The sequence below is a fragment of the Borostomias antarcticus genome (genome assembly GCF_949987555.1).
Source record: "Borostomias antarcticus genome assembly, chromosome: 20".
Lineage (NCBI taxonomy): Eukaryota > Metazoa > Chordata > Actinopteri > Stomiiformes > Stomiidae > Borostomias > Borostomias antarcticus.
The window spans coordinates 1,783,787-1,796,238 of NC_140253.1; the positions used below are offsets into that span (position 1 = coordinate 1,783,787).

The 12,452-nt window shown below is 51.5% G+C and overlaps 1 protein-coding gene across 1 annotated transcript; it reads right to left on the reverse strand.

Annotated features, from left to right (window-relative positions):
* Nucleotides 1-5,292: 5,292 nt before the first annotated feature.
* Nucleotides 5,293-11,604, reverse strand: ndufs8a (NADH:ubiquinone oxidoreductase core subunit S8a). The gene is made up of 7 exons (XM_084454590.1): nt 11,526-11,604; nt 10,433-10,490; nt 9,791-9,856; nt 8,925-9,014; nt 8,296-8,468; nt 6,662-6,790; nt 5,293-5,590 (listed from the first exon to the last, which is right to left on the reverse strand). Exons 2-7 carry the CDS (start codon nt 10,473-10,475, stop codon nt 5,459-5,461), a joined length of 633 nt encoding a protein of 210 aa, XP_084310716.1. The 5' UTR covers nt 10,476-10,490; nt 11,526-11,604; the 3' UTR covers nt 5,293-5,458.
* Between the last annotated feature and the right edge of the window lie 848 nt (nt 11,605-12,452).

The window sequence follows — 12,452 nt, forward strand, 5'->3', positions numbered from 1 at the left end:
GGGCGGTAAATCTCTCTCTCTCTCTCTGTCTGTCTCTCTCTCTCTCTGTCTCTCTCTCTCTCTCTGTCTGTCTCTCTCTCTCTGTCTCTCTCTCTGTCTCTCTCTCTGTCTGTCTCTCTCTCTCTGTCTGTCTCTCTCTCTGTCTCTCTCTCTCTCTGTCTGTCTCTCTCTGTCTCTCTCTCTCTCTCTCTCTCTCTCTGTCTCTCTCTCTCTGTCTGTCTCTCTCTCTCTCTGTCTGTCTCTCTCTCTCTGTCTCTCTCTCTCTGTCTGTCTCTCTCTCTCTCTGTCTCTCTCTCCGCAGTAGCCTAGGCCATAAAGGCGCACCGAAACCTCTCCAAGTTCCCATTCCTTCAAAGTGGACCCTGGGGAAACACTACAGATGGAAAGTGGAGAGACAGGAGTGTTTTGTGTGTAAACAAAAGTGAGCGATGTACAGTAGGCTACAGCAGGATAGTCGTTTTTAATTTGATAAATCATGTTTGACCATCATCTTCACATGGTCACTAGAGGTCCGCTGGTCACCATGAGACCTCCACCTACACTCGAGGTTCAACGGAGAACCCGTCAGCTCCCTGGATATTCTCTTATCCTGTTCATTTTGTGCGCATCAATGTGCCTTGCGAGCCTATGTTAAAAAAACCTACCCACAAAATCTGATCATCCCTGTACACGGGTTCACCTCTTCCTCTGGCATTCTCACCTCACAATTAATATTGTAGCCCTATATGTAAACCCGCTATAGATCTTTGATATGTTCACATATATATGAAACATTATTTATCATACAAACACTCATCAGTGAGTCAAAATGGCTGACAATATACCGTTTATACATTATGTCACATCTCACTCTTACTAGCACACACACACACACGCACTGTATGCAGTATTATTTATTTATGTGTAGGATGTCTACGTGCGCGCCACTAGGTGGCGCACTTGTTATTGGTTTGGGCCATGGAGGTATAAGGGTTCGGGCCCATTGAGAATGCCGTTGGGTTCGGTAGATTGGCTCACTCCCTGTATTTGACTGAACAGAGATTGATGACCACCTGCAGACAACAGAATAAAACTGCTCCCGTTCAACCACAGTCCTGCTTCAGCGTCGAGTCAGAGTGAGCAGCACCCCCAGGCCCAGCAGCACCCCCAGGCCCAGTGAGCAGCACCCCCAGGCCCAGCAGCACCCCCAGGCCCAGTGAGCAGCACCCCCAGGCCCAGCAGCACCCCCAGGCCCAGCAGCACCCCCAGGCCCAGCAGCACCCCCAGGCCCAGCAGCACCCCCAGGCCCAGCAGCACCCCCAGGCCCAGCAGCACCCCCAGGCCCAGCAGCACCCCCAGGCCCAGCAGCACCCCCAGGCCCAGCAGCACCCCCAGGCCCAGCAGCACCTCCAGGCCCAGCAGCACCCCCAGGCCCAGCAGCACCTCCAGGCCCAGAGAGAGCAGCACCCCCAGACCCAGCAGCACCCCCAGGCCCAGCAGCACCCCCAGGCCCAGCAGCACCCCCAGGCCCAGCAGCACCTCCAGGCCCAGAGAGAGCAGCACCCCCAGACCCAGCAGCACCCCCAGGCCCAGCAGCACCCCCAGGCCCAGCAGCACCCCCAGGCCCAGCAGCACCCCCAGGCCCAGCAGCACCCCCAGGCCCAGCAGCACCCCCAGGCCCAGAGAGAGCAGCACCCCCAGGCCCAGAGTGAGCAGCACCCCCAGGCCCAGAGTGAGCAGCACCCCCAGGCCCAGAGTGAGCAGCACCCCCAGGCCCAGAGAGAGCAGCACCCCCAGGCCCAGGGCGGCAGCCCTCTACCCCTCCCAGCTCCCCTGCCCTCACCCCCCCCCCCCCCCTTCCTAATTGGAAGACTGACCTGGCATTTCTTAAAGGTACAGGTGCAAAGCCAAATTATCACAAAGTATATGAGTAATACAGGATACAGGATTATAAATAAGGTAAATATAATAGTGACTAGCACATAATGGTAGTGAAGACATAAAAGTATCATCATAGACCAGCAGATATTTCAGATGAAGCAATTTAGTAACATCTCCTCATCGAGGCCGGCAGGGTGGAGCGTTTTCAGGTTAGACATCCATGCGTTCAACCTGGAGAAGCCTTGTTCCATGTGGCCTCTCCTGCGTGGCGTTGATCTGCTGAAGAACACAGGACGTTTGGGAGGAGACTGGATGACTGGTATCTCCTGCGTGGCGTTGATCTGCTGAAGAAACAGGACGTTTGGGAGGAGACTGGATGACTGGTATCTCCTGCGTGGCGTTGATCTGCTGAAGAACACGACGTTTGGGAGGAGACTGGATGACTGGTATCTCCTGCGTGGCGTTGATCTGCTGAAGAACACAGGACGTTTGGGAGGAGACTGGAGGACTGGTATCTCCTGCGTGGCGTTGATCTGCTGAAGAACACAGGACGTTTGGGAGGAGACTGGATGACTGGTATCTCCTGCGTGGCGTTGATCTGCTGAAGAACACAGGACGTTTGGGAGGAGACTGGATGACTGGTATCTCCTGCGTGGCGTTGATCTGCTGAAGAACACAGGACGTTTGGGAGGAGACTGGATGACTGGTATCTCCTGCGTGGCGTTGATCTGCTGAAGAACACAGGACGTTTGGGAGGAGACTGGATGACTGGTATCTCCTGCGTGGTGTTGATCTGCTGAAGAACACAGGACGTTTGGGAGGAGACTGGATGACTGGTATCTCCTGCGTGGTGTTGATCTGCTGAAGAACACAGGACGTTTGGGAGGAGACTGGATGACTGGTATCTCCTGCGTGGTGTTGATCTGCTGAAGAACACAGGACGTTTGGGAGGAGACTGGATGACTGGTATCTCCTGCGTGGTGTTGATCTGCTGAAGAACACAGGACGTTTGGGAGGAGACTGGATGACTGGTATCTCCTGCGTGGCGTTGATCTGCTGAAGAACACAGGACGTTTGGGAGGAGACTGGATGACTGGTATCTCCTGCGTGGCGTTGATCTGCTGAAGAACACAGGACGTTTGGGAGGAGACTGGATGACTGGTATCTCCTGCGTGGTGTTGATCTGCTGAAGAACACAGGACGTTTGGGAGGAGACTGGATGACTGGTATCTCCTGCGTGGCGTTGATCTGCTGAAGAACACAGGACGTTTGGGAGGAGACTGGATGACTGGTATCTCCTGCGTGGCGTTGATCTGCTGAAGAACACAGGACGTTTGGGAGGAGACTGGATGACTGGTATCTCCTGCGTGGTGTTGATCTGCTGAAGAACACAGGACGTTTGGGAGGAGACTGGATGACTGGTATCTCCTGCGTGGTGTTGATCTGCTGAAGAACACAGGACGTTTGGGAGGAGACTGGATGACTGGTATCTCCTGCGTGGTGTTGATCTGCTGAAGAACACAGGACGTTTGGGAGGAGACTGGATGACTGGTATCTCCTGCGTGGTGCTGATCTGCTGAAGAACACAGGACGTTTGGGAGGAGACTGGATGACTGGTATCTCCTGCGTGGCGTTGATCTGCTGAAGAACACAGGACGTTTGGGAGGAGACTGGATGACTGGTATCTCCTGCGTGGCGTTGATCTGCTGAAGAACACAGGACGTTTGGGAGGAGACTGGATGACTGGTATCTCCTGCGTGGTGCTGATCTGCTGAAGAACACAGGACGTTTGGGAGGAGACTGGATGACTGGTATCTCCTGCGTGGTGTTGATCTGCTGAAGAACACAGGACGTTTGGGAGGAGACTGGATGACTGGTATCTCTAGAGTGGAGGGCATCTACTTATCCCATCATGGATGGCTGTGACTGTGTCCATGATACAGGCAGTGCAATTACATAACATGTCAAGTATACTGTACAGTAGTATACAGTAGTGCAGAGTCAGTTCTCTATTGTATAGACGAGGTGTTCAATTGCTCAAGTGATGTCAGGTGTTGGTTGGAGTGTACAGTGCTGCATAGTCACTTATCAGATGAGGTGTCCTCAGTTCTAGCATTTCAAATATATTTCTTAAGTGTGAACCACAAACCCAGGAAGTCCTTCTCATGCAGTGACTGGGCCTGGAGGTTAACCAGCTGTGAACACGCAGAAACACTGAGCATCGCACATATAGAAGAGGGTTATGGTGAATGCATCATCGAGGTGTTTTGTTCTGAAACTGAAGGTGTGTTCATGTTAGTTTTCACACCCACGTTTCAACCAAACCCACTCAGGTCCTTGAAAGAATCACACCACAGGCGGTTTCAAAACTAAGGACAGAACATTCATTTATTCTTCATCGTTCACAAAGTCCACAAGTATTTAACCTTTGTACAATTCTCATGAAAGCAAACCATCCCACTGAAACTGGGATCTGCGAGCGATAATTAGCAACAAGAGCACCACACTCAACGCCTGCAGAGACTCAACACCTTCCCGGGAAGCCACACATCATTTCCCGTGAGGCTTCAGCCACGCCCACTACGACACAGACAAGTCTTACATCACTTCCTGAATGCTCCGAAGCCAACGCCACTTCCTGGTTTCAATGGACAGTTTTGAGAGATAAGAGCGTTTAGATGTTGCTTAGGAGGCCCATGGACACTTAGGGATTCAGACTTGGGTCAAACATAGAGCCAGTACTGGAGAGGACAGGGGAGAGAGAGAGAGACCACACACACCGGTCCATCTCTCTCAGACTGGATGAGGACAGGGAAGAGAGAGAGACCACACACACCAGGGAAGAGAGAGACCACACACACACCTGTCTATCTCTCTCAGACTGGATGAGGACGTAAAGGGCTTAAGCCCAAAAAGTTATGAGCCCGTTGTTTCTGAAGCAGGTGAAGCAGTGCACACACACAACCTCTAGGGGGCGCACGGAGGCGTGAGGCCGTGTGCTTTGCTGGCGGAAAACACGCTTTCCCCTTCCTCTCCGCGGTGAAGGGGCGGGACACACAGGCTGCCTGCGGGGTCAGGGGTCAGGCTGAGACGCCGCGTGTGTGTACTCGGACGCTTACACTAGAAACAGGTTGAGCAGAACGGCTGGAGTGCGAAAGCTTGACCTGGTTCACCAACGGTGCAGCGCTGGACGAGGGTCTGAGCGCGTCAGAGAAGCAGTGTGGGGTAATATGATATAATAATATCTGTGTGTGTGTGTGTGTGTGTCAGTCAGTCCAAATCAAGTGTGTTTAATGGTGTAACTGAGAAGGTTTACTCATCGCAGTAGTAGTCAGTCGTGTCAGTCTGTGTGTGTGTGTGTGTGTGTGTGTGTATGTGTGTGTATCTGTTCTATCAGTGGAGGTAGTCAGCCTGGATGTGTGTGTGTGTGTGTGTGTGTGGTGTGTGGTGTGTGTGTGTGTGTGTTTCTATCGGTACAGGTAGTCAGCCTGGATGTGTGTGTGTGTGTGTGTGTGTGTGTGTTTCTATCGGTACAGGTAGTCAGCCTGGATGTGTGTGTGTGTGTGTGTGTGTGTGTGGTGTGTGTGTGTGTGTGTTTCTATCGGTACAGGTAGTCAGCCTGGATGTTGGCAGCGATCTCAGCCTCCCACTTGTCTCCATTGTTCAGAAGCTTCTCCTTGTTGTACAGCAGCTCCTCATGGGTCTCTGTGGAAAACTCAAAGTTGGGACCCTGGAGAGAGAGAGAGAGAGAGGGGGGGAGAGGGACAGAGAGGGAGAGAGAGAGAGAGGGAGGGAGGTAGAGAGGGAGGGAGGGAGGGAGAGAGAGAGAGAGGGAGGGAGGTAGAGAGGGACAGAGAGAGGGAGAGAGAGAGAGAGGGAGGGAGGTAGAGAGGGAGGGAGGGAGGGAGAGAGAGAGAGAGGGAGGGAGGTAGAGAGGGACAGAGAGAGGGAGAGAGAGAGAGAGGGAGGGAGGTAGAGAGGGAGGGAGGGAGGGAGAGAGAGAGGGAGGGAGAGAGAGAGAGGGAGGGAGGTAGAGAGGGAGGGAGGGAGGGAGGGAGAGAGAGAGGGAGAGAGAGAGGGAGGGAGGTAGAGAAGGAGGGAGGGAGGTAGAGAGGGAGGGAGAGAGAGAGAGAGGGAGGGAGAGAGAGAGAGAGGGAGGGAGGTAGAGAAGGAGGGAGGGAGGTAGAGAGGGAGGGAGGGAGAGAGAGAGAGAGAGGGAGGGAGGGAGAGAGAGAGGGAGGGAGAGAGAGAGAGGGAGGGAGGTAGAGAAGGAGGGAGGGAGGTAGAGAGGGAGGGAGGGAGGGAGAGAGAGAGGGAGGGAGGGAGAGAGAGAGGGAGGGAGAGAGAGAGAGAGGGAGGTAGAGAAGGAGGGAGGGAGGTAGAGAGGGAGGGAGGGAGAGAGAGAGAGAGAGGGAGGGAGGGAGAGAGAGAGGGAGGGAGAGAGAGAGAGAGGGAGGGAGGTAGAGAAGGAGGGAGGGAGGTAGAGAGGGAGGGAGGGAGAGAGAGAGAGAGAGGGAGGGAGAGAGAGAGAGAGGGAGGGAGGTAGAGAAGGAGGGAGGGAGGTAGAGAGGGAGGGAGGGAGAGAGAGAGAGAGAGGGAGGGAGGGAGAGAGAGAGGGAGGGAGAGAGAGAGAGAGGGAGGGAGGTAGAGAAGGAGGGAGGGAGGTAGAGAGGGAGGGAGGGAGAGAGAGAGAGAGAGGGAGGGAGGTAGAGAGAGAGGGAGGGAGGTAGAGAGCGTGTTAATATGAATAACCCATGTAGCCCTCCGGGGCTGAGAGGAAAGCTTCTCAGTGTCTCATCACCTCCACGATGGCGTCCACAGGACACGCCTCCTGGCAGAAGCCACAGTAGATGCATTTGGTCATGTCGATGTCGTAGCGCGTCGTCCTCCTGCTGCCGTCGGAGCGCGGCTCCGCCTCGATGGTGATGGCCTGGAGGGGGGCGGGGTGGGGGGATGGGGCGGGGCGGGGGGCGGGTTAATTCATGGAGGCTGGAGCATTTAATACAACTGTGCGACGTACAGGAGAGGAGGTAAGACAGGGTGGGGACAGAAGTGGTCTGTAGGTGTTTGTGTGTGTGTGTGTGTGTGTGTTTGCGCTATGGTGTGTGTGTATTAGTGAGCATATCTGTGTGTTTGTTTGAGGACAGGCTGTGTGAGTTAGAGAGGAGCTTCATCAGTCAGTCACAGACATGCGTTTATAGGGCTGTTGGAGGTCCAGCCAAAAAACAAGTTCAATAAAAGCAATGTTGGTTTCCCAAGTGTGACACTGCAGCGCCCTCTAGTGGAGGTATTCAGCGCCCTCTAGTGGAGGTAATCAGCGCCCTCTAGTGGAGGTATTCAGCGCCCTCTAGTGGAGGTATTCAGAGCCCTCTAGTGGAGGTATTCAGCGCCCTCTAGTGGAGGTATTCAGCGCCCTCTAGTGGAGGTATTCAGCGCCCTCTAGTGGAGGTATTCAGCGCCCTCTAGTGGAGGTATTCAGCGCCCTCTAGTGGAGGTAATCAGCGCCCTCTAGTGGAGGTAATCAGCGCCCTCTAGTGGAGGTAATCAGCGCCCTCTAGTGGAGGTAATCAGCGCCCTCTAGTGGAGGTATTCAATGTAAACATGGAAGCATGGAAGTATGTGGGCAGTGACTGTTATGACGTTTGAAAGAGACGGATAGATTTTCATACGAAAAGGGAGCATAAATAAGCCTTTAGTGTGTGTGTGTGTATTAGTGTGTGTGTGTGTTTGTGGGGTATATGTGTGTTGGGGGGGGTGTGTGTGTATATATGTATTAGTGTGTGTGCGTGTGTATATGTGTGTATGTATGTATTAGTGTGTGTGTGTGTGTGTGTGTGTGTGCATATGTATTAGTGTGAGTGTGTGTGAGTGTGAGTGTGTGTATGTATTAGTGTGAGTGTGTGTGAGTGTGTGTATGTATTAGTGTGAGTGTGTGTGAGTGTGAGTGTGTGTGTGTTTGTATCAGTGGGAGTGTGAGTGAGTGAGTGTGTGAGTGCGTGTGTGTGTGTATGTATTAGTGTGAGTGTGTGTGAGTGTGTGCGAGGGAGTGTGTGTGTGTGTGTGTGTGTGTGTGCATATGTATTAGTGTGAGTGTGTGTGTGTGTGTGTGTGAGTGTGTGTGTGTGTGAGTGTGTGTGTGTGTGTATGTATTAGTGTGAGTGTGTGTGAGTGAGTGAGTGTGTGAGTGCGTGTGTGTGTGTATGTATTAGTGTGAGTGTGTGTGAGTGTGTGCGAGGGAGTGTGTGTGTGTGTGTGTGTGTGTGTGCATATGTATTAGTGTGAGTGTGTGTGTGTGTGTGTGTGTGAGTGTGTGTGTGTGTGAGTGTGTGTGTGTGTGTATGTATTAGTGTGAGTGTGAGTGTGAGTGTGAGTGAGTGTGAGTGAGTGTGAGTGTGTGTGAGTGTGTGTGTGTGAGTGTGTGTGAGTGTGTGGTACCTGGGCGGGGCAGACAGCCTCACACAGCTTGCAGGCGATGCAGCGCTCCTCTCCGGAGGGGTACCTGCGCAGGGCGTGCTCTCCGCGGAAGCGCGGGGACAGGGGCCCCTTCTCAAACGGGTAGTTGATGGTGGCCGGCTCTCTGAACAGGTAGCTCATGGTCATGCTCAGACCTGACCGCAAGGCATGATGGGAGACAGGAAGCGAGGCGGGAGAGTTGAAAGTTGAAAACGTAGGAAGTGTCAGTGGGGGTTGATGATGGGTGACTGACAGGGCCGGGGGCGGGACAGTGAGCCCTCTTGCCATTGGTCAAGCCATCATTGTAAACAACAACACATTCTTAAGTTGAGAAAAATGACTACCCTGGATAAATAAAGATGAAATAAAATAATAAGTGTTGTGTTTGGGGTCACTCAGGGGTCATTAAGGGGTTATTCAGGGGTCATTAAGGGGTTATTCAGGGGTTATTCAGGGGTTATTCAGGGGTCATTAAGGGGTTATTCCGGGGTCATTAAGGGGTTATTCAGGGGTCATTAAGGGGTTATTCAGGGGTCATTAAGGGGTTATTCAGGGGTCATTAAGGGGTTATTCAGGGGTCATTAAGGGGTCCCTCGGGTCAGCATGTTCACCTCTGAAGAGCTCTGTCCACAGGAGGGTCTGAGCAGCGCGGTCTGTGATGGACTTCATGTCTGTGGGAACGTCCTGAGCATTCACATACTCTACACACCAGACAGGGAGGAGGGAGAGGAGGAGGAGGGAGAGAGAGAGAGGGAGAGAGAGAGAGGAGGGAGAGGGAGAGAGAGAGAGAGAGAGAGGAGGGAGAGAGAGGAGGGAGAGAGAGAGGAGGGAGAGGAGGGAGAGGGAGAGAGAGAGAGAGAGGAGGGAGAGGGAGAGAGAGAGAGAGAGAGAGAGAGAGAGGAGGGAGAGGGAGTGATAGAGAGAGAGGAGGGAGAGAGAGGAGGGAGAGGGAGAGAGAGAGGAGGAAGAGAGAGAGAGAGAGAGAGAGGAGGGAGTTATAGAGAGAGAGGAGGGAGAGAGAGAAAGAGAGAGAGAGGAGGGAGAGAGAGAGAGAGGAGGGAGAGGGAGAGAGAGAGAGAGAGAGAGAGAGAGAGAGAGAGAGGAGGGAGAGGGAGTGATAGAGAGAGAGGAGGGAGAGAGAGGAGGGAGAGGGAGAGAGAGAGGAGGGAGAGGGAGAGAGAGAGAGAGAGAGAGAGGAGGGAGAGGGAGTGATAGAGAGAGAGAAGGGAGAGAGAGAAAGAGAGAGAGAGAGAGAGAGAGAGAGAGGGAGAGAGAGAGAGGAGCAACGGACAGATCAACAGCATGTATGAGCCAATAAATGTGTAAGTTCTAGAGTGTTCTAGACCAGCTGGGAGGCGTCGGTGGTATTCTAGAGCTGTAGATTGTTCTAGAGCTGTAGATTGTTCTAGAGCTGTAGATTGTTCTAGAGCTGTAGATTGTTCTAGAGCTGTAGATTGTTCTAGAGCAGGCTACTCACTGAAGCTCTCCCTCTGGGCGGTCACGCTGAAGGGACGCGCCAGACAGCGGCCGGCCGCCAAGGTGCCTGACGAAGACAAGGGACCAACAACAGTTGAGACAGCAGCACAGGGGCCCCATTTCAATACTCTAGAAATGCAACCTTCTCTCCTTCCCTGGGCTGCCAGTGCAGTGGTTCCTCATGGGATGGGCAGCTGGTTCACTGACTCTAGACAAATTTACTCAGTCGCTATAGATAAACAGCACCTGGACTCAAGGACTCAAACGTTAACATTGTATAAAGGGAGAAAGGAAGGTTGCATGTTAGAGAATCTAGGTGCTAGGGAGTCTACTATTATGACATGAAAGCAAAAGTTGTCTTATAAAACTATGTGAAAGTAAATCTGTTATCATGTCTTCTTTCTCAAACCTATTTGAGCGTTTCATTGAGCTTGAATGGATGTTTGGGTGGGAAGGCTCTGCATATAACAGACAACGCATTTGGTGCCACTGTGCCAGGCAAGTTCAATCAGCTGAGGTACTCAGCCACATCCTCACGCCCCCGTTTCCTCAGGATATTTTCAAATATAAGTTCTGCTTCTCTTCTGTTATGGTTGTTCTGATGTCTTAATTGGAAACCAGCAAAAACAACACACTCTCTTACCCGGCTTGGACGCAGAGTATATTACACGCAAGGCCGCAGACATCACGCCTGGTACACGCTGGGAACACAGAGAGGAGTCCATTATGTTGCAGTAACCAACTGGTGAAACCTCGCGATGATAGGCCCTGTGCACCAGCTTCACTACTTCCTGAAAGTCACTTGGCATCTAGATTTCCTGTCCTATATGATTGGATTAAGTGATTAATCAGGTGTGCGGCAGACCCAGCGCACACCTGATTAATCACTTCATCCAATCATATTGGACAGGAAATAAAGATGCCAAGTGACTTTCAGGAAGTAGTGGAGCTGGTGCACAGAGCCTATTGACATGAAACAAAACAACACGTAGCCTGAACAAGACATTGTAGAGACATGATTGGGTAGGGAACTCCTGAACAAGACATTGTAGAGACATGATTGGGTAGGGAACTCCTGAACAAGACATTGTAGAGACATGATTGGGTAGGGCACTCCTGAACAAGACATTGTAGAGACATGATTGGGTAGGGCACTCCTGAACAAGACATTGTAGAGACATGATTGGGTAGGGCACTCCTGAACAAGACATTGTAGAGACATGATTGGGTAGGGCACTCCTGAACAAGACATTGCAGAGACATGATTGGGTAGGGAACTCCTGAACAACTTCTTGACTATCCTACGAAGTCAAATCAAACCTTGTAGGGCAAGTTGACCTGAGGACATGGGTGCAGGCTAGTTCGTTAGCAGGCTGATGGCCAAGCTAGTCAAACATAACCCCGCTAACTAGCTAGCTGACAGAAGAATCGACTTGAACTTGAGCTCAAGGTCCCTAGCTACCTGTAAACAACAACACCAGTGAGCTAGCTGCATTCATAACATGGACCATGCATGAAGCAAACCGGTTAGCTGTCCTAGCCTAGCCTAGCCTAGCTAGCTGGTACATCTCAAGGACTTCTCCAATGACTGAGGAAAAGCCACTTTTGTGGACATAATTCAAACTCTGCGCTTGGAGATGAACGTAGACGTGTCAGAAAATGCCCCGCGTTGAACAAAACCTGATGACATTCAGTCAGAATCAACAACCCACTTGATTTTATGTGTAAAAACTCACCGAGCTGTCGCTGTTTGGCCTTCTAAACCAGAACAGCGGACGATCTGGAGCACGTCACGTAGCTTGCGTGCACAGGAAGTGTCCGAATGACGGAGGGCGTCCCGTGAGGTCGTCACGGTCACGACTTGCTATTATCGCCATGTTTGTTGCGGCACAGGTACTGAGGTCAAAATGTTACAGATTATGTATTTTCGTTAATATAAAACCTGATTTGATATAATCACTACAGAAACAATACATTGGTAGACATATTACTATAATTCTACCAACTATTAACCAACTATATTTGATTATATATATATATAATTCTTTATATTGTTAGGGCACAACTGCAAATGAGACCTTGGTGTCAGTGGGCTCCCCGGAATGAAGGTAGAATAAAAAATAAAATAATACACTCTCTCACACTCGCACACACACACACACACACACACACACACACACACACACACACACACACACACACACACGACCTCATGTCGGATGTACATACTACATCCATCGCCACATGCAGTATGGCAAAAATACCAGGATGTCCTACTACATCCGGCCGTATTTTACGTTCCTGGCTATTCTGACCCACAATCCTGTGCACAGCGGAAATTATGTCACGTGTGCAAGTCGATTTTTTACAGCTTCATGGTCACGACAGCTGTGGACGAATCAAACGAATGTCGCTTTATGGAATGCGACAAATGTGGTCAAATTTCAAGGAACAATGTTATGACAAGGTAGTATGTCCCAATACGTACTTTCTAGGGGCAGCGTACTGGTAGTAAAAAGTAGAAGTAAGTGATTTTTTGCCATACTGCATGTGGAATACTATTAAAGTATGGAAGTATGTGATTCAGAACGCAGCCTGGGGCTACTTCTTACTACCAGTACCTACTACAGCTGCCCTTAGAAAGTACGTACTTTGCAAGCAGT